The sequence below is a fragment of the Glandiceps talaboti genome, chromosome 9 (assembly GCF_964340395.1).
Source record: "Glandiceps talaboti chromosome 9, keGlaTala1.1, whole genome shotgun sequence".
NCBI classification, from domain to species: domain Eukaryota; kingdom Metazoa; phylum Hemichordata; class Enteropneusta; family Spengelidae; genus Glandiceps; species Glandiceps talaboti.
The window spans coordinates 18936728-18960880 of NC_135557.1; the positions used below are offsets into that span (position 1 = coordinate 18936728).

At 33.3% G+C, this 24153-nt stretch overlaps 1 protein-coding gene across 4 annotated transcripts in view; it reads left to right on the forward strand.

Moving 5' to 3' along the window:
• Positions 1-19035, forward strand: part of LOC144439649 (nephrin-like) — an 82766-nt gene extending 63731 nt beyond the window's left edge. Inside the window, exons 8-17 of one of the 4 annotated variants that reach the window (XM_078128883.1) lie at positions 663-959; positions 1329-1625; positions 3168-3404; positions 4208-4336; positions 4697-4718; positions 5701-5843; positions 6672-6815; positions 8843-8923; positions 9632-9894; positions 11059-19035. In XM_078128883.1, the coding sequence (XP_077985009.1) occupies positions 663-959; positions 1329-1625; positions 3168-3404; positions 4208-4336; positions 4697-4718; positions 5701-5843; positions 6672-6815; positions 8843-8923; positions 9632-9894; positions 11059-11235 (1790 nt within the window). In that variant the 3' untranslated portion in view covers positions 11236-19035. The remainder of the gene's footprint in view (positions 1-662; positions 960-1328; positions 1626-3167; positions 3405-4207; positions 4337-4696; positions 4719-5700; positions 5844-6671; positions 6816-8842; positions 8924-9631; positions 9895-11058) is intronic. The other 3 variants (XM_078128885.1, XM_078128887.1, XM_078128884.1) reach the window with 3 other exon arrangements.
• Positions 19036-24153: the final 5118 nt, after the last annotated feature.

A 24153-nucleotide genomic window follows, 5' to 3' on the forward strand; every position in this document is an offset into this window, starting at 1 on the left:
CAACAACCAAATGGCAGTATATTTTGGTCAAATAACAACATCATCTGGTAGGCAAATGAGGAAACATTCAAAAAATGTATGCAAATACCCTAGCAACCATGACCACGCCCATAGCAACAGCCAAATGGTGGTGTATTTCACAAAGATAACAGGGATTAATAGACAATTGAATAAACATTCAAAAAATGTATGCAAATTTGCCTAGCAACAAGACCACGCCCATAGCAACAGCCAAATAATCACGTATATATTGCAAAGATAACAACGGGGATTAATGGACAATTGAATAAACATTCAAATAATGTATGTGAATATGCCTAGCAACAAGACCATGCCCATAGCAACAGCCAAATAATCATGTATATTGCCAAGATAATATCAGGAATTTCATACACAAGTAAACAAAAACATACAAAAATGTTAATATATCTAACAACATGACCATGCCCATAGCAACAGCCAAATGATAGCATATACCGTAAAGATAGCAACATGGTTGGATAGGCAACTGGATAGTCATTCAACAAATGACCACTTATTGTTAGCATGGACTACCATATGGATAAACATTTTTAGAAACTGTACAGTTGTGCTACAACGCCATTGGCGGTATTTTTAAATACTGTAAGTGTTGTTTGTAAACATATTTATCTTAATTGCAGACACACCATTTGTTTTAAATGAAACTGAAAATTCAAAATCAGCAGCAGATGAAGGAGAACCAGCCACACTGATTTGTGAAATTGATAGTAATCCTGATGCAACAATAACATGGTACAAGGATGGTAATGAGGTGGACATCAATGACAAATTTTCTATCAAGGAATCAAACATTGGAACTCAATTTAAGAGCACACTTTTGTTAAACAGAACAGAGAGAATTGATCACGGAAATTATATCTGTAAAGCTGACAATAACATAGGCAGTGTAAATTTCACTGTTACACTACTAGGAAAAAGTAAGTTATGTTTTTTTAATTTTAAAATCACTCTTCACAGTGAATGTTTTATCTACAAATGCAAACCAATCATATCAAAGAGCTCTAGGATATGTCTAGGTAAAAGCACTTGGCAGATCTGTATTAAAGTCTTGTTTGTACATTGTATATTATCATACTGAACCCCAATAAATATTGATTGGCAAATGGAATACATTAAATTTAAATCCAGTCAGGTAGCCTACACTGTCATGAGCATTAATCTAGGTATATGCTGATTCAATACTGCTACTGTTAATCAGTGGAAATTGTGTATTGTCATGAGAGTTAGCTAAATTCATGTTGATTCAATATTGCTATTGTTAATCAGTGAGAATGATCTTATTGTAGGTGATCCAGATGCTCCAACAAACATTGAAATAACATCAAGAAGTTACACTAGCCTAACTATTGAGATTATCCCTGGTTTTGATGGAGGAGAACCTGAAAGCATAATGTATTATGTGGAATATCACAACTCAACACATGAAGACTGGCAACCATGGCCATCAAATGGACAAGGCACTAGAAACACTCAAATGACAATTACTGATTTGATTGAAAATACTACATATGTTATTAAAGCCAGAGCTGAGAATAGTCTAGGACTAGGACCTTACTCTAATGAATATGCCTCTAAAACGTATGGTGAGTAGTTTTCATGTACAATACATCATACATGTGTGTATACATGTGAGTGAACATGTCATGACTGGAAATTGCACACAATACATTTTAGTATATAATTTATGTAAGGATTCACAAATGTTCATCAGAATCATGTATTTATTGTATCATCACATATTGGTACTGAGGTATATTTTGCCAGCTCTTGAAAACACATGCATCTTACAGATGTAGATCTTTGGGATATGCTATTTGATTTCTGGGGTTGGAGATAGAGGAATTTTGAGAAACTAAATTGCTGCAGGCAAAAAAAAAACTATTGCTGACCAGCTTAAGACAGGAAACAAAAATGTGTTTCAAGGCTGTGCTGCAAGTACAGAATTAGCTACCTAGCTAAAAATGGCAACTTCCCAGGTACATTTTACAAGATTTTGTAGGTTTATACTGCCGGAAAATTGATGAGTGTCAGTGTTGCAATGTATGTCATTCGGGATAACCCACAATCTCCTGTGGTTACTGTGCAATGGTCATGTGACTGAGATTGCCCAATCAGGTTATGACACCCCTCTCTCTCTCTCTCTCTCTCTCTCTCTCTCTCTCTCTCTCTCTCTCTCTCTCTCTCTCTTCATCCTCTTTGCTGAAAGGGTTGTCAGTGAGTGTCCTTATGCTGTGGAAATTGTGTCACATCAACTCATTTGCCTGAGATTTTAACCCCACACCCATTAAGTTCAACAAGACTAGGGTTGGGATGTTCTGGTCATTCCAAAACTCTTGTATTTCAGTATGTGACTGGTGACAATGCCAAAACAAACCAATACACTACAATGGAATCAAATTACTGAGAATACTGACCTGACTTCGTACCTTGAATCCGACAATTTTTCATAATGATAAAATAGTTTTATATGGTATGGCATGCACACGATATGTTAGTTTTCTAAATTCAACTTTCAATACTGAGCAGGAGAGGAAATTGCTATCACCTCAACATATTAAAATAGCACCAGAAAGCACACTATTTCAGTCCTTGAATTTCAAAATTTCTAAGAGCAGGAGGAAAACCTCCTCTCATACCCACCTTACTTGATGCCCTTGTACTTCCATTCTATATCTTTCGGTTATAAACATAACTTTCTGGCCATAGTCTGGTATTTTACCAAGTAGAAACAATCAACAAGTATCACCATAACAACAATGGTCTAATTTTATTCTTCAAGCAGGCACAGAGCAGTACAGATGTGGATGGTAGCTGATAGTGTGGCACAAATGACTATCTTACAGACTGGTCACATGGTTGAGGCAAACAAAATGAATACCAAGATGAACAAAGAAAATAATGTCTTGGACACTGTTACACAAAGAATCTTAATTGTTTATTGACAAGTGTCTTCAACCATATCACTTCATCATGTGTTGTGCAGTGTTTACAACTGCAATGCAAGGCACACATTAAAACTTTGTCTAATCAAGTCAACAGCCACTCAACTTCAGTTTTTGATCTGAAAGTATTGTTCCTGAAACTATATAACACTGAGTGTATTCTATTTCTATGCTCATGTACAGGTAAACCACTAGTTACCGTTGATGATGGCAAACTAACTTGGACTCTCCATGAAGACCCAGATTTAGTGTGTGTGAAAGTTGAAGCATTAGCTGGTGCTGATGACTGGATAGTTGAGAATGAATGTGTGGATGTTACGATAACTGAATATACAGTCAACGATAAAAGTGTAACATACAGAATTACCTATTGTACTATTGGTGGTGAATGTGAAGAGTCAGTGTTCAAAGCTGTCAAAGGTACACATACACTTTAACATGCAGCTACAAATTTGTCTCATAAGTAGTATTCTATTCAAGTTTCAAGAAGTTGCATATAGTTGTACATTTTAGTAACACTTGAATTATCCCTCGATATGTATGTACCGTCCATCTGTCTGTCTTGTGTCAACCTCAGGCATACTCCATTTGCTACAAAAAAATCAATTCTACCATGATGAATGACAATCATAGTGATGAACAAGTTTTACTACTCATAGATGAAAGATTTATCGAAGACACAAGCTGATTTTCATAGGAGATTTGTATTTTAGGGAAGTTCTGACTTAGTTTACCACTTTGTCAACTCTCCTGTACCATTTACATATAAAGAGAGTGGAGCTGATCAGCTGCAACTGATATGGCCTTTGACCTCAATTCAGTGAATCGTTTTGAACTCATCCCCCCCCCCAAAAAAAAAAGAAGAGAAGATGGGGTTTACCTACTAGTAGACATGTGATACAAAATGGTGTGATGAAACCGTCGTTAATTTTTTGGTTGGTTCTTTCAAATTTCATAAAAGATATTACAAAATCTGTCAACAGCAAAGTAATGATAGGATGAAATAAAATATGATAGACGAGTTTGAAACAGAAACAACAACTTGTTTCCCCAACAGACATTTGATTCAAAAATATAATTTCTACAGTAATGGTGAGAGTTAAAGTTTTTACATGTAATATTGAAGGTAATGAACATGAACATAATCAAATTTCAGAACGTTTATCAATTGATTTATCATACATGTACCTTTCATAACATGATATCATCTATTATTCCAACAGTTGCTCCTGATGATAAAGAAAATGACACACTTCCTGGCATCATTGGTATATCAATTGCCATTGCTATATGTCTTGCAGCTGTAATTGTACTTTCAGTTCTAATCTACAGAAATGCACAACATAAAAAAAGTAAGTAGTACTAGTTAAATTATTGGATTAATGCAGTTAATCATATTTGTTTGTTTATTTCAAATGTGTTATCATCTGTTGTGCTTCCCTGCATGAAGGTATAATCATTTTGGTAATGATGACAACAAAGACTTATAATTTACCAAGCTATGTATGATGATGCACATATAAAGTTTTCAGTCATGTTTGGAATTATAAAGGAGTTTGTATATACATATTGTTATTGGATATAAATATACATTTTGAAACTGATATATCTGGTCATGTATGATAAATTGATATTTTCTGTTCTGGTGAATCAAGCTTTATGTCAATATGTGGATTATAACTATATATCTATTCATTTTTTCCTAATTTCAGAAGGACTTGGAGCAGCTCCTAGGTAAATATTAGTCTAAGAATAATTATCAATATTGCTATTAAACACATGTAAAGGTAATTAAAAGTTCTGTTCGAAACATAAAGGACAGAAATGATAACTGAAGTTTACACTGCATGTGCACTGTACTGAGTCATTGTCAACAAGATGACTTACCCACTGTATTCTCCTTTGGAACTAAAGTTTACCTTTACAAACACAAATGAACTTTCACTTGCTTCACATGATTGTGCTATTTGTTTTTCACCATGGTATGTATACATATGGAAAGTGTTGTGTTATTGTATGTATAAACATTTTCTGATCAGATGAGTCATTTAAGATGTATTATTGTTCATTTTAATTTGGCTGATGAACAGATCATGAAATTGCTGAACAAGTGCATGTCAATCAATCAAACTTGCAGATCAATTTTGCATTTGTTAAAACAGCAACTGCTCTGTAGTAATATGCAGCCGCTAATGTACAGTAGCTAATGTACTTGTATAATTCTATGCATGATTATTCATGATAGATTTCTACATCTCAATTGCCTTGGAATTTCACTATGTTCTGCAAGAAAGCTTTCTTGTAATAATCAATAAATGTGTGCCAAGATTTTGCTGTGTATACACAAAAAGACCACATACTTTTAAGAAATAAACTTAACCAAATGTTAGTCCTACTTGCTAACGGTGTAAGTCTGAACTAGATTCTGACTGTTCATTCCTTTCTCTATCCTGCAGAGATGCAGGCATGCCCATTCTAACAAGTTAGCAGGGCCAAATAGTCAAAATATTTTTACAAAGATGAACTATCTCTTCATTTTACCATTCTTGACTACAATAGTCACAATAGTAGCCCAAGTTGGTTTTATGCTTGTTATTAGGCTTCTAAAATGCAACATATACATTATAGCTAAATCCCTCAATTCTAATAATATTTATGACCTTCAAATGACAAATTTGAATTGAATCATATGATACATTGTTATGTGACACTACAGAAATGCAACGAGTAACGTGTACAGTGGAGTTGAAAATCCAGTCATGGATCACAGTCACAGTGATGAAAGATACACACAACCAGAGATGGCATCTGCTCCTAGCTCTCGCAATGGTGGAGATGTTTCTGGCATAAACACAGCAGGTGCAAATTTAACTAAATTGATTTCATATTTCCACTCATTCCTTTCATTCATGACTCACTATCTCTGTAATTTCATCTACAAATCAGACCTGATGAGTGTACACGTCTAGCAGATGAAACCTCAGCTGGTGAACAAGAATCAAGTCTGTTCTCACCTCAAGGTAGAACAAAGTTCAAGCAATTGTCTTCTGTAGCGCATGGTTATAGTAGGTTACATATGTAGATTATATGTGAATACTTAGATATTATTTGCTATCGTTCAGCCAAGGGAAATATTTAGATATAGCACATTTTGAAAACTATAGTTCAACCAAAAATACTAATCAGATCTCTGCATTGTCTCAATAAATGTCTGTTACAAATTTTATTTCAAAGCAGCACATTCTTGAGATATTGATGATACAGACAAGCAGACAGACATGTAGGCAGTCAGACAGTGATACGTACACTGATGCTTGACATCGCTTAAACTCCCTGTCAGGAGCTACATGTAAAAATATATTACTTGTATCACAAATTGAACTTGTCTTTTCCCTTGGTGTAACAAGGTTTCAAAAAGTAAATATCTAAGGGTCCACTTGAGAGTAGCACTACACATATACATATACTCACATAGAATAGAATACACAGAATTACCAGAACAAAACTAACTTTCCAAGTATCAGATTAAATATAATATTGAGTTATACAATTACATATAGTACAACACAATGCATGCACTAAGTCTCTTGCACTTACATATAATATTAACAAATTGAACATGTCCATTATAAGTATGAAATGTCAGTCAAGTGAAACCGATCCCATTATTCATGTTCATATTTGAAGGAATTCCACCATATGGTAAAGTTGATAAGGCAAAGAAAAAGAAGAACCCAGCCAAGTCTCAGGACATTGTTGTTGACCCATCAGAGATAAAACTGTATGCTAATGTTGACACAAAGAAGGATACAAATAAACAACAACTCAAGGGTAAGAACTTATCTTTTATTGCTTGAATTTCCTTTCAATTCTATTAATATAGTTACACTTGGCACATATATTTAATAAGGTACTATGTTACATTGCTATTAAATGAGAAATCATAAAACTGACTAAATGACTATAACTTTACCGAACAAAGACAAGCAAAGTAGATTCAGTATGGTTGCATATAATCCCCTATCATTGCCACTTCATAGTTCATGTTGTCATGCACAATATCATAATGGTAAAAATAAAAAGACAAGCAAAGTAAATACAGTATGGATGCACAAATCCCCCATCATTGCCACTGCATAGTTCATGTTGTCATGCGCAATATGGTAAAAATAAAAAGACAAGCAAAGTAGATTCAGTATGGTTGCACAAATCCCCCATCATTGCCACTTCATAGTTCATGTTGTCATGCGCAATATGGTAAAAATAAAAAGACAAGCAAAGTAGATTCAGTATGGTTGCACAAATCCCCCATCATTGCCACTTCATGTTGTCATGCAGCAATATGGTAAACATAGCCAAATGCAGAATACGTTTAATCAAAATTCTGATATAGTCCTTCATGTAATGGAAATAACAAATTGAAAACTTTTATTCTAAGGAATATTATTCTTAGTTCAGATAAACCACCACACAAATGGTTGAAATACTGAAAAAAGCTAGAAAATTATGTTTCCCCATATCTTATTTATTTCAATGTTTTAATTCAGTAACTTTAGTTCAGCAACCTGTTATCTATTTCTCACATATTAAATGTAAATATATTCAGTGTATTTGTACTGAATTAAGAACATGTAGGTAAATCCATCTGAGTTAAGTAAACTGGTTATTTTACCAAAGTTAGCTACCAGTGTTTTTATGAAGAGGAGTATGTAAAATCTACCTAAGTTCCCAAGTTTTTTCACTAGGGTTCCCAACTAGTGTTCCCAACTAGTGTTTTTGTAAAAAGGGTGCCATGGTAAAATATATCTAAGTTCCCCTGTCATTTTACTAGGGTTACCTACCAGTGTTGCTGTAAAGGTCGGTAAGCAGGTAAAATCTTCCCGGATTCCCCTGTCATTTTACCAGAGTGACCTACCCATGCCTTTGTAAGGGGTGGTAAGCAGGTAAAATCTACCAGAGTTCCCCTGTCATTTTATGAGGGTTCCCTACCAGTAATGGTTTTGTGAAGGGTGGTAAGCAGGTAAAATGTACCCAAGTTCCCCTGTCAGTTTACCAGGGTTGCCTACCAGTGTGTTTGTAAAGGGTGGTAAGCAGGTAAAATCTACCTGAGTTCCCAAGTCATGTTACCAGGTTTCCATACCAGTGTAACATGTTTTTGTAAAGGGTGATAAACAGGTAAAATCTACCTGAGTTCCCAAGTCATGTTACCAGGGTTCCCTACCAGTGTTTTTGTGAATTGCGGTAAGGAGGCAAAATATACCTGAGTTCCCCTGTCACATTACCAGGGTTACCTGCCAGTGTTTTTGTGACGGGTGTTGAGCATGTAAAATGTACCTGAGTTCCCCTGTCAGTTTACCAGGGTTACCTACCAATGTTTTTCTACCTGAGTTCCCCTCAGTTTACCAGCGTTCCATACCAGTGTTTTTGTAAAGGGTGGTAAGCAGGTAAAATCTACCTGAGTTCCCCTGCCATTTTAGTTTTACCAGGGTTCCCTACCAGTCTTGGTTTTGTGAAGGGTGGTTAGCAGGTAAAATGTACCTGAGTTCCCCTGTCAGTTTACCAGGGTTACCTACCAGTGTTTTTGTAAAGGGTGGTAAGCAGGTAAGGTCTACCTAAGTTCCCCTGTCGGTTTAACAGAGTTCTCCACATCAGTATGGTATACTGTATTGGATGCAATTCCAGTTTTACCATATTCCCCTTTTTATTACCGGGGTTAACTAACATTAGCAAAACACTGGCAATATAAAAAAGAATAAATCATACCATCACTTTACTAATTTATACATATACATGACTTTAAAATGTCATCTTAATTTTCATTATATCTAAGTCTTATGTACTTAATTATATATCAACAGATGCTGAATATCAGGATACAGCAATTGATATGCCAATGTCAGGTACACATGAAGAACCACCTTTCTTCTCTAATGGTGCAGGTAGAGAATAAACATCAGTTTACGAAAAACATCATTTGAAAATACTACTTATAAAAAACACCAGGAGTGTTTTTTATCATTTCACATATGTCAAGAGGGTGGGGTTGATAAGTCTAAAGTAGAAGAAAAGACTATAATTTACATCATTAGACGAAGTTAGTAAAGTGTCTTGTCTGAAATATGCATAAAAAGTAAACATAAATTTCTCAACACATGTACATATAATTTGCTCATAATCAAAACAAATAATTATTAAAGCATGGTCTGCTGAGAATAACATAGAAGTCTATGACATTGGTGACAAAAAAAAAAACATGTCTTGTCTGAAGTATGCATGCAAAATGTTTAACTTATGCTTAATTTGTCTGTTCTTCTTAAACATTAATTAAAACATAATGTTATTTATTTATTTACTAAAACATTTATTTATTTATTTATTTATATATTTATTTATTTGTGAAGACACAATAAATGGCACTGGCAAGAGAACTTAATAAATGAAGCATTGACTGATTGAATTTAACATAAATTGTTTTGAAAATATCTAATATATCATTAAAATATCTGGCAGTAACATTTGCTAAAATGTAAAGAATGCTTATCATACACTGTCAGTAATTAATGCATTTGTGAGATAATAACAAATAGACTTAATTTTATCAAAGGTATAATGTATTTATCAGTCATGATGCATACTGCATTTTTCAGAAGGTGCATATGCCAATCTTCCAAGTACAAGGCCAAAAGGTGATGGAGCTGATGCCGATCCTGCTCCTGTTCCTGCTCCAAAAAGTGCCAAGAAGAAGGGGAAGAAAGACCGTCCTAAAAAAACAACTGATGCCAAAAAACAGGCTGGAAAGGAGGAACGTTCATATGACAATGTACCTGTTGATGAAACAAACAACAAGAATGATATGGCAGAAAACCCCTATGAAATGCCTGTGGAATCAGTGAAGAAGGAAGCTAGACCGGTATTGAAAAAAATTATATTTTTACTTTCAAAATTTTCCATGAAAGAAATTATCTACATCTGGACTTTCAACTCACACATGTATTTATCTCTTCTTTAAATTTAAATTCAAAATTCATCAGGGTTCTGTTATTAAATTTGACGACAAATATGAAAAACTGAACTTTAAACAAAATTATTAATGTAAATAACAAACAATAGGAGATTGTAGTACAGTATATGCAAAATTAAATATTCAAAAAAATGACGTTCTGTTTGAAGATCATTGTAAGTGTTTGTTATTGACATTTAATGTACTTTCAGTCTTTGTGTAAGTGGTAAATCTAAATGCTGTGCAGTTAAACTCTTGGGAAACATTTATGACTGTAATGTCATACCACTGCATTCCTGTGGCTGCTATAAATAACTTTTGGGCTAGTTGGGAATGTTGCCAGGGGTTCCCCTATTCAAATAATACATGTGTCATATGTATGAAAAGACTAAGTGTATAAATGTGTAAACAGGAATCCAAAGTGAAAGTAGGTCATAGACATAATATCAGCAAACCAGCTAACTCCCTAACACTGTGAATTTTATCATTAATTTAATTTTCCATACAGAATGCAAGTACTTCAATCAAATAACAAATCAATCAATCAATCAATCAGTGTACTGTAAATATAAGGATAGCTGAGGATAACTGTTTGAATGTTCTAAACTTAAAACATTATGAATATCATTACACCAACATCATTGACCATGTACAGATGTAAAATGTAGGTCACATCATAAATTCAAAAGTTTATGTAGTAACTACATGTTTACTTTCTTAAGTATAGGCCAAGTCAGTGGTGTTATAACCTTAGCTATGTAAATGTAAACATATTATGACAACTGTAACTGTCATCTTTGCAATATCTTAATCTATCACTGTAAGAGAAAGTCACAATATTTCTGACATCAATAAAATTATAAAAGCAGAAAAACTGACTAAAAGTGATGTTTATTTAGTTGTTTGATGTTTATTTAGTTGTTTCTGTTCATTTCAAATACATGCTAGGGCCACTAAACTGTAATAAAGTTACATTTTTTTTCAAATCTGTATATTGTGACATCTCACTTTGAATCTAAATTTCTCTAGTTCTTATTTTTTTACTCAATAAAATTTCCCTCTCTGTTATTTCAGGAACCCCAGGAAGGAAATGTGGAGGGATTGACTTATGCTGACTTGAGTTTTCAAGGACCTAGTGGTGGTACAGGTGACAAGCCCAAACCTAAACTAAAACCTAAACCCAAGCCACAACCTGAAGAAGCTACAGCATATTCTGCAGTAGATTTTAGTAAAACAGCACCAAAGAAGTAGAGTGTGGACCTAGGAAAGTAAGCCAAATAATGAAAATTATATAAATAAACAGTGTCTGTGAATAAATATGCCAAGAAATCCACAATTATTTTTAATTATATGAATAAACAGCATCTACAATAAAATATGCCAAGAAGGTCCACAATTTTAGGTTCAGTACTGGTGTTAGGTTTAAACAGTGTTACATTGTAATCATGATCATGAATTCAGAGAACAAAAAAAAATGACATCACCATAATGACATAATGTTGTCGGTGTTTCTTCCTTGTTCCTCTGTTTTAATTATAATAGAATTCTAAATTCTAAATCATATACAACTCATAGTGAGTAGAAAAAATTATTAATTTGAGTGGATAAATATAACAATTTTTCAAATTTCAAATTTCAGTCTTAAAATCATACACAGAAGCGTTAATAATTAATTACTAAATGTGCTTATACCAATGTTATGAAAGTGTAATTCCCTAGCTGGTTACTAGGATTCCTGTATTGCAGGTAACTTTGTATACAAAACTCTTGAATTGTAATTAAATTCCAAAGTAAGTTTACAAATCTCATCTAAAAGATCTTTTAAGATGCCTTATGTAATGTACTATAATTTTATGCCTAGCTTGCCCTATTATTGAGGTACATTATTCCCTTCTCAAGACAAATTTAGCAAAAAGGGATATCCTAACTACAATTTACACTACAATTTACAGTGACACTCCTCTGTGCCACAAATATACATTTAATTTCAACTTCATACTTCTTCACTGGTAATAGCAGTACATGACATTTGTTTAGGGTCACCAACGTCCACAGAATAAATATGATATGTAGTAGAAACCTGCTAATTTTGAAATTGCCAAGAGTTATGTATAGATTAATTCCCTAAATAACCGCATCATACAAATATACATAATGCCATTTCATTTTCACTTCTCCATACTGATTCTATCCGTTTTATGTCACAAGCACTTTCAGTCACCATATGACCTATTAATACATTGACCTTCCTAGTGTGATGTATGTTTGTCTGCAAGGCCAGGCTGAACAAAAGAATTACTGAGTAAGCTGTCCTGTACAATTTGTCATCAATTATTAAGACCACAAATAGTGTCTTAATAAAAGATTTGCTTAATGCTTTGTATTACTGCAAAAGGGAAACATAGCAAAAACTGAGTTTAATTCCTCTAAAATGTTACCAACAATTTTCCTGATAAAATGAAAACAGTGTACTCCACTAACAGGTAGATTTGAATATCAAACAAATGAGGAACACTAATTTTGCATTATATTTTTCTTTTTAAAAAAAAACCTAAATGACAATTGCCAGCATTTTACCACAGACATGAGACAATATTGTTCAGGTGCTAGCTTATTTGAACATTTTGTGCTGCCACATCAAAATATTAACATCAGTGTTTAGTCCTCGAAAAATGTTTTAAGAAACAAAACTGTACAGCAGAATGTTTTAGGATAGTTTCATGTTACAGATTAGCATTCTGTCCCTAACAACTGTTACCATCTGAATTCATGTCATTTTTTCACTGGAATTGTACACACCCAGTTCGCTGGAAATACAACATAGTGCATTACAGTGAGAGCTTGGATGAGATCATAAAAATTCCCCTAGTGGTGATATTTTACATAGTGCGTAGTCAAAACAACACCATATAAGGACAGCGGGTGGTAGCAAACACAGAATACATGCTATGAATACATGCCAGTGAAAGGTGAAAAAAGGTCACTCACGCTCACCAGACACTTTTCATATTCTAATCATACAATACATGCAGCTTGCCTTGAGATTCTGAGATGAGGTCAATCTTAGTTCATCAGACAATAATTAGCACTAAGTAAAGTATATCATTTTCAAATTAAAATTGGAGGAATGAGATAAAAATATGGAAATTTTGTATGCCATGTCTGTAATCGATGACTGTGTAGATTTCATATATGATATTTATGTAGGTACTTTTCCTTATTATTTTGGCTGATATCCAGGTAACTAGGCAGTCACACAGGTAAACAGAAAACACATGAGACAATAGAACCCACAACCCACCTCAAGACATGGTGACCAATTTTCTTATCATGACAAGCAGAAATTGTAATTTTGAATTTATTGGACTTGACAATTATTGGGCTGTAAGTGTTTATTGAAGTAACACATGTTAAACAAATAACAGAAAGCTTAGGGCTATTGTAAAGGGCCACATATTACAAAAAAAAAGTGGCCCTTATAATACCGCTGGTATGTTTATTTCAATTATACAAATTATTCCGTTTGATTATTGAAACCAGTTTTATTTTCCACATAATGGTATATTAATAATATTTTATTTTGGTTTCATTTCAATATATACAGTTCACATTGATATGTTAACATGTGAGTACACAGTGAAGAAAAGCAAAAACATCAAATACTATCTCAGACATATACAGTGTGTGTAAAATTTCAACCTATAAGTATAACCTACCAGTATAATCAGGGTGACTCAGTCAGACTGCACATCAATTGCCTTAACACAGAATATGCTGCTAGATTTTATGTTTCAATGACCTATATCTTTTAAGGCTATATGTACATATGTTGCATATCTACATGCATGCATGTATGTCACATTACTGTATATGATATTACTGTAATTGAACACCACACACTTAAACATCTTACATTATATTGAGTTTGTATTTACTGTGGGGGAAAATACTACCAGTAGTCAGGAGAGTCAATCTTGAGGAATTGTGAAAAAAATATACAAAACATTTACATGTCACATGTATGCAGATAGATTGAAGTTAGAAAGTAATAACAACTTCTGGTATATATCGATGTATATATACAGGCTTCCTTATTCAGAGCTCTTCACACCATTTTTATTTAACAGCCATGTACCTAGATAACAATATTTTTGGGAATTGTGAAAAAATACACAAAACGTTTACAAGTTCACGTGTATGCAAACATATTAAAGTTAGAAAGTACTCATAATAAACAACTTTTACTTGTGTTATCCTGTTATTTAGGCTCCCTTATTCAGAGCTTCACACAATTTTCAAACGTAAATAAATAAATAACAATATTTTGGCCTAAATTTACCAATATCTTCTGTAGTATTTCATCTAGTCATGACAGTCAACCTTGGAAAATTGTGAAGAAAAAAAATATTCCAAAAAATAAAAAAATATATTTACAAGTCATATACAGATATATTGAAGTCAGGATATATATAATAATGGCTATAGTATATAGTGTCTATTCAGTGGGTCACACCATTATCAAATAAGTATTTAGAGTACAATATTTAGCCTAAATTTACCAAGATTTGTATACTTCCATTAATACATGTTGTAATACATTATATTTTCATAAATGTAATATCCCCACATAGCCATGCATTTCTAACTCAAATATTTCAAGAGGACAATAATATTGGTGACCCACTGACGAGGTGCACAGTGCCCTCAAAACATTTGAGTCAGAAAAGCAAGGTTTTGTGATATTTTTGTACACGATACACAATTCTTGGTACCTGCAATAGCATTTTACCTCATGCTATATGGTCAAAATAGAAGAAGGTGGACTTATTTTAGTGTATGCGTCAATGCATGACTTGTCAAGTACATGGAGTGGAAGTTACCATGTTGACCACGAAATCAAATGTCCATAATTTTTATGATCTGCCAGCCTAGGCATGCAGTAGTATTCTATTTCCGGTATTGAGAATTGTAATACATTACTTGTTGTCTGTGTAGATGCCAAATAATGCCTTCATCAATTGGTGCAAAAAACATTAATGAGAGTAATTTCAGTATTGTTATACACTAAATATAGATTGCATTTTTCAATTCAGAAAAGTGATTTACATTTTACACATTCTATTGTATTCTACTGTGGTTATTAAATTCCACAAAACAGTCCATTCACATTGTTCTCAGACTTATTTAGTCAAAATTCAGCAAAATATCAGATTGTACTCTGATTTGGTCTAAATTGGCTACTGTAACAGCAATACTAATCAATCAATCGATCAATCAAATTTCTATACTGCCGATATCCAGAGAAATTCTCTTCATTCGCTTTCAGTAGAGCTGAATGGCTTTGTACTGTAGGCTTTGTTGAAAAAAATAAGTCTTCCGTTTTGTTTTGAAACAATCCAGGCTGGCATATGAATGAAAAGTAGAAAAGAAAAGAAAATGGTTGGCACATCAGAACAATGAAAGAACTGGCAGTGAAGCCTTACAAATTTTGATTGATTGGCATTCTGAAATTAAAGTTCAGTGAACGTTACTTAATCTAGTCCAAAGATGATTTCATCTTTGGAAATTGCATACATGTATTACATGTACTTCTACTATTCTCTTGTAGTCACAACAAAGAATTTACACTTCACTGTATATGATTTGTAATGCTGGTCATACAAATCTGACCCTTATGGGGGACAGTGTACATATGTGCACCAACTGTTATCAGGTCTTAAGTACAAATATGACAAGTCATCGATGATCCAATAAAAAATTCTTAACATTGTCAACTATACAGCAAATCAGACAGCTATTTACATTTAAAATTGATGTGAATGTCACAAACGATGATTGATACTGACAGTATATTGTAGTGCTGTGTCAAGTAAATTCTGAATCATATAATACATGTTTAAGACAGTAAACTGGTACAAATTTTTTCATAAATTGTTGCAAATTTGTGTACTTCATAATGAACCTGAAGCCTTCGGGGCACATACATGACAAACACTTCCTAAAATTTACTCAGATTTTTTTTTCTTCAAATTTTGTACAATTGCATATCGAGAGTGTGTACTTTCATTTGAATGTACTAATATACAATGTAACTGCCTAATTTTGAGAACTATTTGTAACTAGTGATTGTATGCACTCAGTATTGCAGTGTTTAAGTATGTATTCCAGTCTATTGAGAATGTACTTTGGCAAAATGAAGATAAAAAATGTGTGTTTCTAATAACTTGACAGACCCTATTAAATTTAAACATAATTTTTTTAAACATTGAACACAAAAATATAATAAATTCTTTTGTTTTCTTGACCTTCACGCATGTCTGTTTCCTTTGCCAAGTGATATCTAAATATTTCATTAAAGTATCACAGAAGGGGTAGTCTGACTGACATTTCATTTGATTTTGGGCCAAATCAATATTTTCAAAAATTAAAAAAAAAAATCAAATCAAATCAAATCCAGACTTCCCTACCTAATACCTACCTACCCTATTTTCTGAGGCTGTTTTATCAGAAACACACAATTTTGATTTTGTTTTGCCTTATTTATACGGTATCATGCTGCAGGTACTTATAACTTTTCTTATTTCTGCTACATTGTTCTTGAAATAACAAACACAAAAAACAAATATTTTTAAAAGAAGTGTATACTATATATACAGTAAATCTATTTTGACAGTCTAAGGAAATGCTTAGTTTTACATTAGTATGGCTTTAGCATTCAAGCTGCAGTACTAATAACTTGTCCTTACCATTTATAATTTTAGGATATGAAAATAACAAAAATATTATGATCATAGTACTTGGAAAAGAATTGTTTTGTAAATTTTGGTTTCTAATCAGTACAGAAAGTTAAACAGTCATAAATTGTTATTAGATAGGCATCATACCATTGTGAAAGTCATTACTGAGAGTAAAGAGAATTGAAAACATAAAATAATTATGAAGAAATATAAAATATTATTTACCATGATCTATATTTGGAATTATAATCATGGTGAGGACAGGTCAGCTAAAACAGGGTTCTCCTGAGGCATTTAAAATGCTTACTTACTCAGTGAGAGTGAAATTTTTAAAAAACTAAATTGTATTAATTTTATCCTACATTTTAATTATTCCTTTGGGAACTTGATTCTATTAATCTTACAAGGATGACACATTTGGAGAGTTGAATGGGAACTGGATTCTATTAATCTTACAAGGATGACACATTTGGAGAGTTGAATGGGACTCAAAGTGTCAAGAACATTTTATCAGACTTGTACCTTTGTCAAAGTGAAATGGAATAAAATCAAAAACAGTACTGTACTTGATACAAATTTACATCACCAGACTATATACGTACTCATCCATAGATTAATAGATCCTGCATTTTTAACACTTTTTTTATGATGAATATTTTAAAATGTATTTTTGAAAATGTTTTTAACCAATATATACTCAGATATGGATCATTTTACTATTGCTAGTGTTTTACTTTTGATGAGATTATTTCAAAATACAATGTATTCATGTTCAGTGTGCCTCTCTGTAATGAAAGAACAAATTTGTTGTTTTGGGTCAAAATGATGTCAACAGTCTTTGTTATGTGTCATGACAAAAAGGGATCTGATACAAAAACACCAAATTTTGGCTGGTCACAAGAAATTACTGTGTGTCAGTAGGCACATCAAATTGACTTAGAGTGCATACTGTTCATTTTAAAACCCATGTTAGATTGAAACTGGTGTTCTACTCATGTATATACAGGTACCCTTGAAATTATAAAACTGCACGAACAATTCAAAGTATGTCATTTATAACTTAAAGGGTCCATATAAGATGATTTTGACTGGAGGGTGGATTGATTTGCAGAGTGTATTTGTAAAGTGTAGAAATTATGGTTGGAATAATTGACCATTTGAGAACAGAATATACAGGGCTTGAATTTCATTTCCACTTTGTAGCCAGATTTAATCAAGTACCCCCTGTTTCAACTACCATTTTCTATTGAATATCTATTGGTCTAGTAGAAAATCACCTATGTACATGTAAATTTGGTAGTGGAGATATGTTGAATAGTCTATGTGTGCCCTTAGCTACTGCTAATTCTAACTCCTGTACATGTATATGGATATGTACAGTACTGTTATTGTTAGAGAACAACATCAGTTTGATGTGACCTTCATTTGATTTGAACTGTCTCAATGAAATGGGAACAATCTATTCAGGACCTGTTGAACCATATGTTTTTATTCATGAGTGGGACACCAGTTCTGTTTTTAATTGTAGTATTTTATTCAATGTAGTTGTAAGAAGGCCTTGAACAGCACAGCCTGGTAGTTTAATATGGTAATGATGTACACTTCTGTGGGCACTCCGAAACAGGCTTGTTTAGTACTGTTGCGTGGAATGTTATCTAGAATATTTAGGGTATGACCATAATCAAGCAATTTTTATGTTACACTCCTTGAAAGTCTTCCAAAACAATGTGGCAATCAATCAATCAATCAATCAATCAATCAATCAATCAATCAATCAATCAATCAATTCATATTTCTTTCATCAGTCTGAAAACCTTCTTTCAAATATATTATGTATATCCATGGCCAGTTAACTTACAGAGGCATTTAACACAGTTGAAATAGTTGGTCATTGATCAATTTAGATTTAAAAGTCTTCCAATGTCCACAAACCAATTTCATTACATATTTTATACTTTCTAACATTCACAGAATTTACAAAACTTTTAATGATCACATTTTAGCAACTGCAGCAGTTGTTGTCAATATAAAATCAGTTACCAGTTGCCTCCTGGGTGTGATACACTCTACTAGCCATCTGTCCACATTGTATCAAGAACAGCCTGGCATCATTTGAGATTCCTCAGGCATAATGTCTGTCTATGTCTGGCTTTGTCATCCTCTTCATGCATACATTTTGTACACATGGACCTTTTAAAGAGCTTCTAGTCATATAGAGGTCATCCTGTCAACCTTCAGTACTTTCACACACACATACACTCAGTCTTACTCTCCCCCTTCCTCCCCCCCCCCTCTCTCTCTCTCTCTCTCTCTCTCTCTCTCTCTCTCTCTCTCTCTCTCTCTCTCTCTCTCTCTCTCTCTCTCTCATCCTACATATTACATGTATACAACTGTCAATATGTGAAATAAAGGTATTTTATATAAATAATTGCCAATATGAATGAGAGAAAGTTTAATTCCACACTAAATAGTACTAGCTTAAGTTAAGACCTTCACTTGGTTGATCTTAACAAGTACATGTATGTCTTCCAATTAATTTTACAATACACAATTTCATAACCATATCAAGCCTTTCACTAGATACATGACCTGAGGTGCTCATTGATAAATTGATATTTCAACAATTGAGTTACACATTTGAATGCATATAGACACCATAAATTGGATTTAAATGTTCAAAAATCTCACATACTTTAGGCTGTGCTGTTTTAGTCTTTCATTTTATGAGAAAATTTCAAGAATTCTTTTTTTCTTACATTCCTACATTCAGTATCTAACCTAGACCAGTACTAATTTTCACCATTTCAAAACGGAATTATGGTAATTGTTAATGAAGTGTTTATTTTGTTGTTGATGTTGTTGTTGTTGTTTACACTTGAGATTTGACGAGGTTATAACCATAAGCAGCTTGGAGCCAACAGAAATGTTTTTTTTTTTAGATCTAGACCTACCTAGACTTTCCAAATTTGAATACAAATGGTGTTATATTGTATGTTAAATTTTCTAATCATGTAAGTTTATACTTGTTGCCATTTTTATCAAGATGTCAAATTATTCAGATGTCTATCTTCAGGTCTTTATATTTTTGTATATTTAATCAAGAAAATGCTTGCAAATAAAACTGTCACTTACAGTGTCAGAAAAAGAAAAAAAAATGTTCTGTTGTGTTGAAGTGTATTGTTTGAATACATGTTGGAATGCGTTACTTGCACTACTTTATTGGAAATGAAACTCTGAAATTAGCACTGGATTGTTCTCTAAATAAATTTATTTTTGTCATACATCGTACTACCCTTAACACATGCAAAAGTTTATTCCATGTTTTTGCTAAGGGCTGTAAGTCGGTAAAATGTACCTGGGTTCCCCAGTCCCCTTTAATAATCGGTTGACGACTATAAAATAAATTTATGTAAACAATTTTGTCATACATTGTACCATCCTTAACACATTCAAAAGTTTATCCGTGTTTTTGCTACGGGCTGCCCTGTAAGTTGGTGAAATGTACCTGGGTTCCCCAGTACCCTGTAATACTTGGGTTGACAACTAAAATAAATTTATTTTGAAAATGTTGTCATACATAGTACCACCCATAACACATTCAAAAGTTTATCCATCCATGTTTTTGCTAAGGGCTGTAAATTGGTGAAATGTACCTAGGTTTCCCAGTCCCCTGTAATACTTGGGTTGACGACTAACATAAATTTATTTTGAAAATGTTGTCATACATTGTACCACCCTTAACACATTCAAATGTTTATTCCATGTTTTTGCTAAGGGCTGTAAGTCGGTAAAATGTACCTGGGTTCCCCAGTCCCCTGTAATACTCGGGTTGACAACTACATAAATTTATTTTGAAAATTTTGTCATACATTGTACTACCCTTAACACATGCAAATGTTTATTCCATGTTTTTGCTAAGGGCTGTAAGTCGGTAAAATGTACCTGGGTTCTCTAGTCACCTTTAATAATCGGTTGACGACTATAAAATAAATTTATGTAAACAATTTTGTCTTACATTGTACCACCCTTAACACATTCAAAAGTTTATCCGTGTTTTTGCTACGGGCTGTCCTGTAAGTTGGTGAAATGTACCTGGGTTCCCCAGTGCCCTGTAATACTTGGGTTGACAACTAAAATAAATTTATTTTGAAAATGTTGTCATACATAGTACCACCTATAACACATTCAAAAGTTTATCCATCCATGTTTTTGCTAAGGGCTGTAAATTGGTGAAATGTACCTAGGTTTCCCAGTCCCCTGTAATACTCGGGTTGACGACTAACATAAATTTATTTTGAAAATGTTGTCATACATTGTACCACCCTTAACACATTCAAAAGTTTATCCATCCATGTTTTTGCTAAGGGCTTTTGTTGGTGAAATGTACCTGGGTTCCCCAGTCCCCTGTAATACTCGGGTTGACAACTACAATAAATTTATTTTGAAAATTTTGTCATACATCGTACTACCCTTAACACATGCAAAGTTTATTCCATGTTTTTGCTAAGGGCTGTAAGTTGGTGAAATGTACCTGGGTTCCCCAGTCACCTTTAATTTGTACTCGGGTTGACTACCAAAATTGAAGTACAAGACATGGACTATCACAATTCCTGACACCTCTCTTGATCCCCCTCGTTTATTATTAGGTCCCAAACCTCCGTACAATAAACATTGTCTGTCTCAAAAAAAAAATCTCCACCTCATAGGTAAAAAAAAGAATGAAAAAAATTAGGGATATCCCAGCAAATACACACAATTTATACATTTGTTACAAGTCTCTGTACAAAGTTCATGTAAGTTCAACATTTTGATCAGACTTACTGGCAAGTTAGTGGTGTACATGCTGATGTCCTTGTGAACCAGGAAGGGCAATCAGGAAAAATAAGAATGTTTGCCTATTGAGGTACATTGTAAAGTAACACCCCTCATATATCAATTCAATTGTCAAGACATTCAATTGAGAACAATGGATGGATTAACAGAAATCTCTCAAGTGTGTCAAAACTATAAGTACATGTAATGGTAATGTTTGTGAAGGTAACCATAGGAATGACCCAAGCCAGTGAGTGAGTGGGAGTAACCATAGAAATGACCCACTGTTACAGTGTTAGTTGAAAACAACTAAGAAATTAATGCATGTACACTGTACTGGAACTAAATAAATTCAGTGAAAAATTTACCTACCATTGTATTAAAGTCAACCACTACACATTTAATGTGAAGACAACTATATTGTACATGTATATGAGGATTGAAATTTAGTTCATTCTGCCATCGGTAGCTGGAACTCATGGTACAAGGGGTCCTGTTTTAGTATGAATGAAATTACATGTACATGCACTGCGGATAGCATGGATTCTGAAAATTGCCACTGGTGTTTGCATTTTTTGTGGTAAATTAATTTCATGAATATTTCAGAATAACTGGAAGAATTAGACTGAAGACTTGAATGTACTGTACATGGGGTGGGACTTAATGGCTTTAAAAGTTGAACATAAACAGGGAGAGTAAAACTTCATACTTCCCTCCTGCCCTTTTATATTATCTCTACCACAGTACCAGTTAGAAGTAATTAAAACACCCTGCAATCATGGCTAAAATAACCAAGAACCTTGTCTTGGTATTACTATCTCAAGAAGTTCTCCACATCAATAGTAATACCAATATAATTTAGCCTCTTGGCTGGGGCTAAAAAAAATTTCAAATTATTTTAATCTACATTATTTCTATCTGGGAAAATAATGGTCACTGCAGCAGAAATTCTTACTTCACTGCAGCAGAAATTCTAACTTCCTTATAGAGTAAGTGAAATTCAGTCAACATTTACAGTGTAAATAAGAACAGTTTCCTTCTCAAAATGCTGGAAAAACCCACCTAGTTTAAACTCTTTTGACATGTTTTGAAAGGTTTTCTACATCCTGTTCTATTTCTGACACTACACAGTAGTGAAATTGTGTCAACATTCACTGCATACAGTGGAGGCAAAATGACTCAACTACTGTGATGGAAAAACCCAGGGAAGGTCGCCTTGGCAACCTTTGTCTGCCTTATAAGAACTCAGTGTCAGCTGATTCTCTTTCACTGTGTACTATAAATAACTGAAAATGTTAATGAGGGAAAGTATAGGGGATTCCCCTTATCAGTCCCTGGTTTATGTTAATGAGATTTTACCCAAAGTGAAAGTGTGAGGGCAGTACTCCCTTCTGAAGTCACTATGGTGACCTCACAGGTGACCTGACTAAGGTCATCACAGAATGACAACAATGTTTTTATGTACAGTATGTCAAGGCTATTACAACTCCACACACATGCACTTTTGTAGTACATTTTGAATTTCACTGACAAACACAGATTTTTAAAATTGTTTACCTCAAAGTGAACAAAATATATCACAATTATTAAATCATGGATTATATATATACTCTACCTTGAAATGATATATCCACTAACATTTTGTACTAATTTGTAGACTGTGTGTTTTCACTTGCAGTCAGATGTCACTATTTGCTTGTTTGCAATAAAAGTCCACAAGTTGGATCAGAGTAGTGTTGTAATTTCACACAGCAGAGAGGTCAACAATTGCAGTCAAGGATATACACTACTCACACCACACATAAACATTTTGAGTGACAACACACATAAACATGTTAAATTTCATTCAATCACCAAAGCTATATACTGTCCTAATTTGTATCCTTTCACTGATATACCTCCTATCCCTTGTACAAATAAACTAACAATTATATGTATATACTGTATGTTTACACTTGTATAGTCAGATGTCATCAGTTATTTTTAATGAAAGGCCATAATTGACTTTCATTATTCATAGCATTGATGTCAACATCTACTAATCAAGGTATATCCATGTTACATTAGAAATAAATAGGTATAAAATTTAAAAGGCAATGTTGAGTTTTTATTTTTCATAGCCTTCTATATATAGTAAGGTATACAGAATATAGTACAATGGTAAAGTATACAATTTAATGAGAGTCACTCAGTAAACATCATTACAATGATTTATGAGAATTTTGCAGACATGAATGCGATTAACTTGTTCAGTGCAACAGTATAGTAGCTTATGAATATGATATTTCAAATATCTGGTGAATTCTGTGTAGAAAAGTATCCTAGTTATTGTGGTGTTAAGCCTTAATTTTTTTTAGCCTGCTATTCAAATATTATTTGTGATATGTACCAATTTAAATTTTAAGACAGTCATGTTATTAACATAAACAACGGATTGATCTTCACACCCCAACCCAAAATTTGTAACACAGAAGTAAAATTAAACACACAAACGCCATGGAGTTTACCACCATAATAATCACACAATAGTACACGTTGATGATAGCTAAAATAGCAAAACCATCCTGTCCCTACCTGAACCCCATCAAATGTATAGAAATTATATTTTCAACAAGTGAAA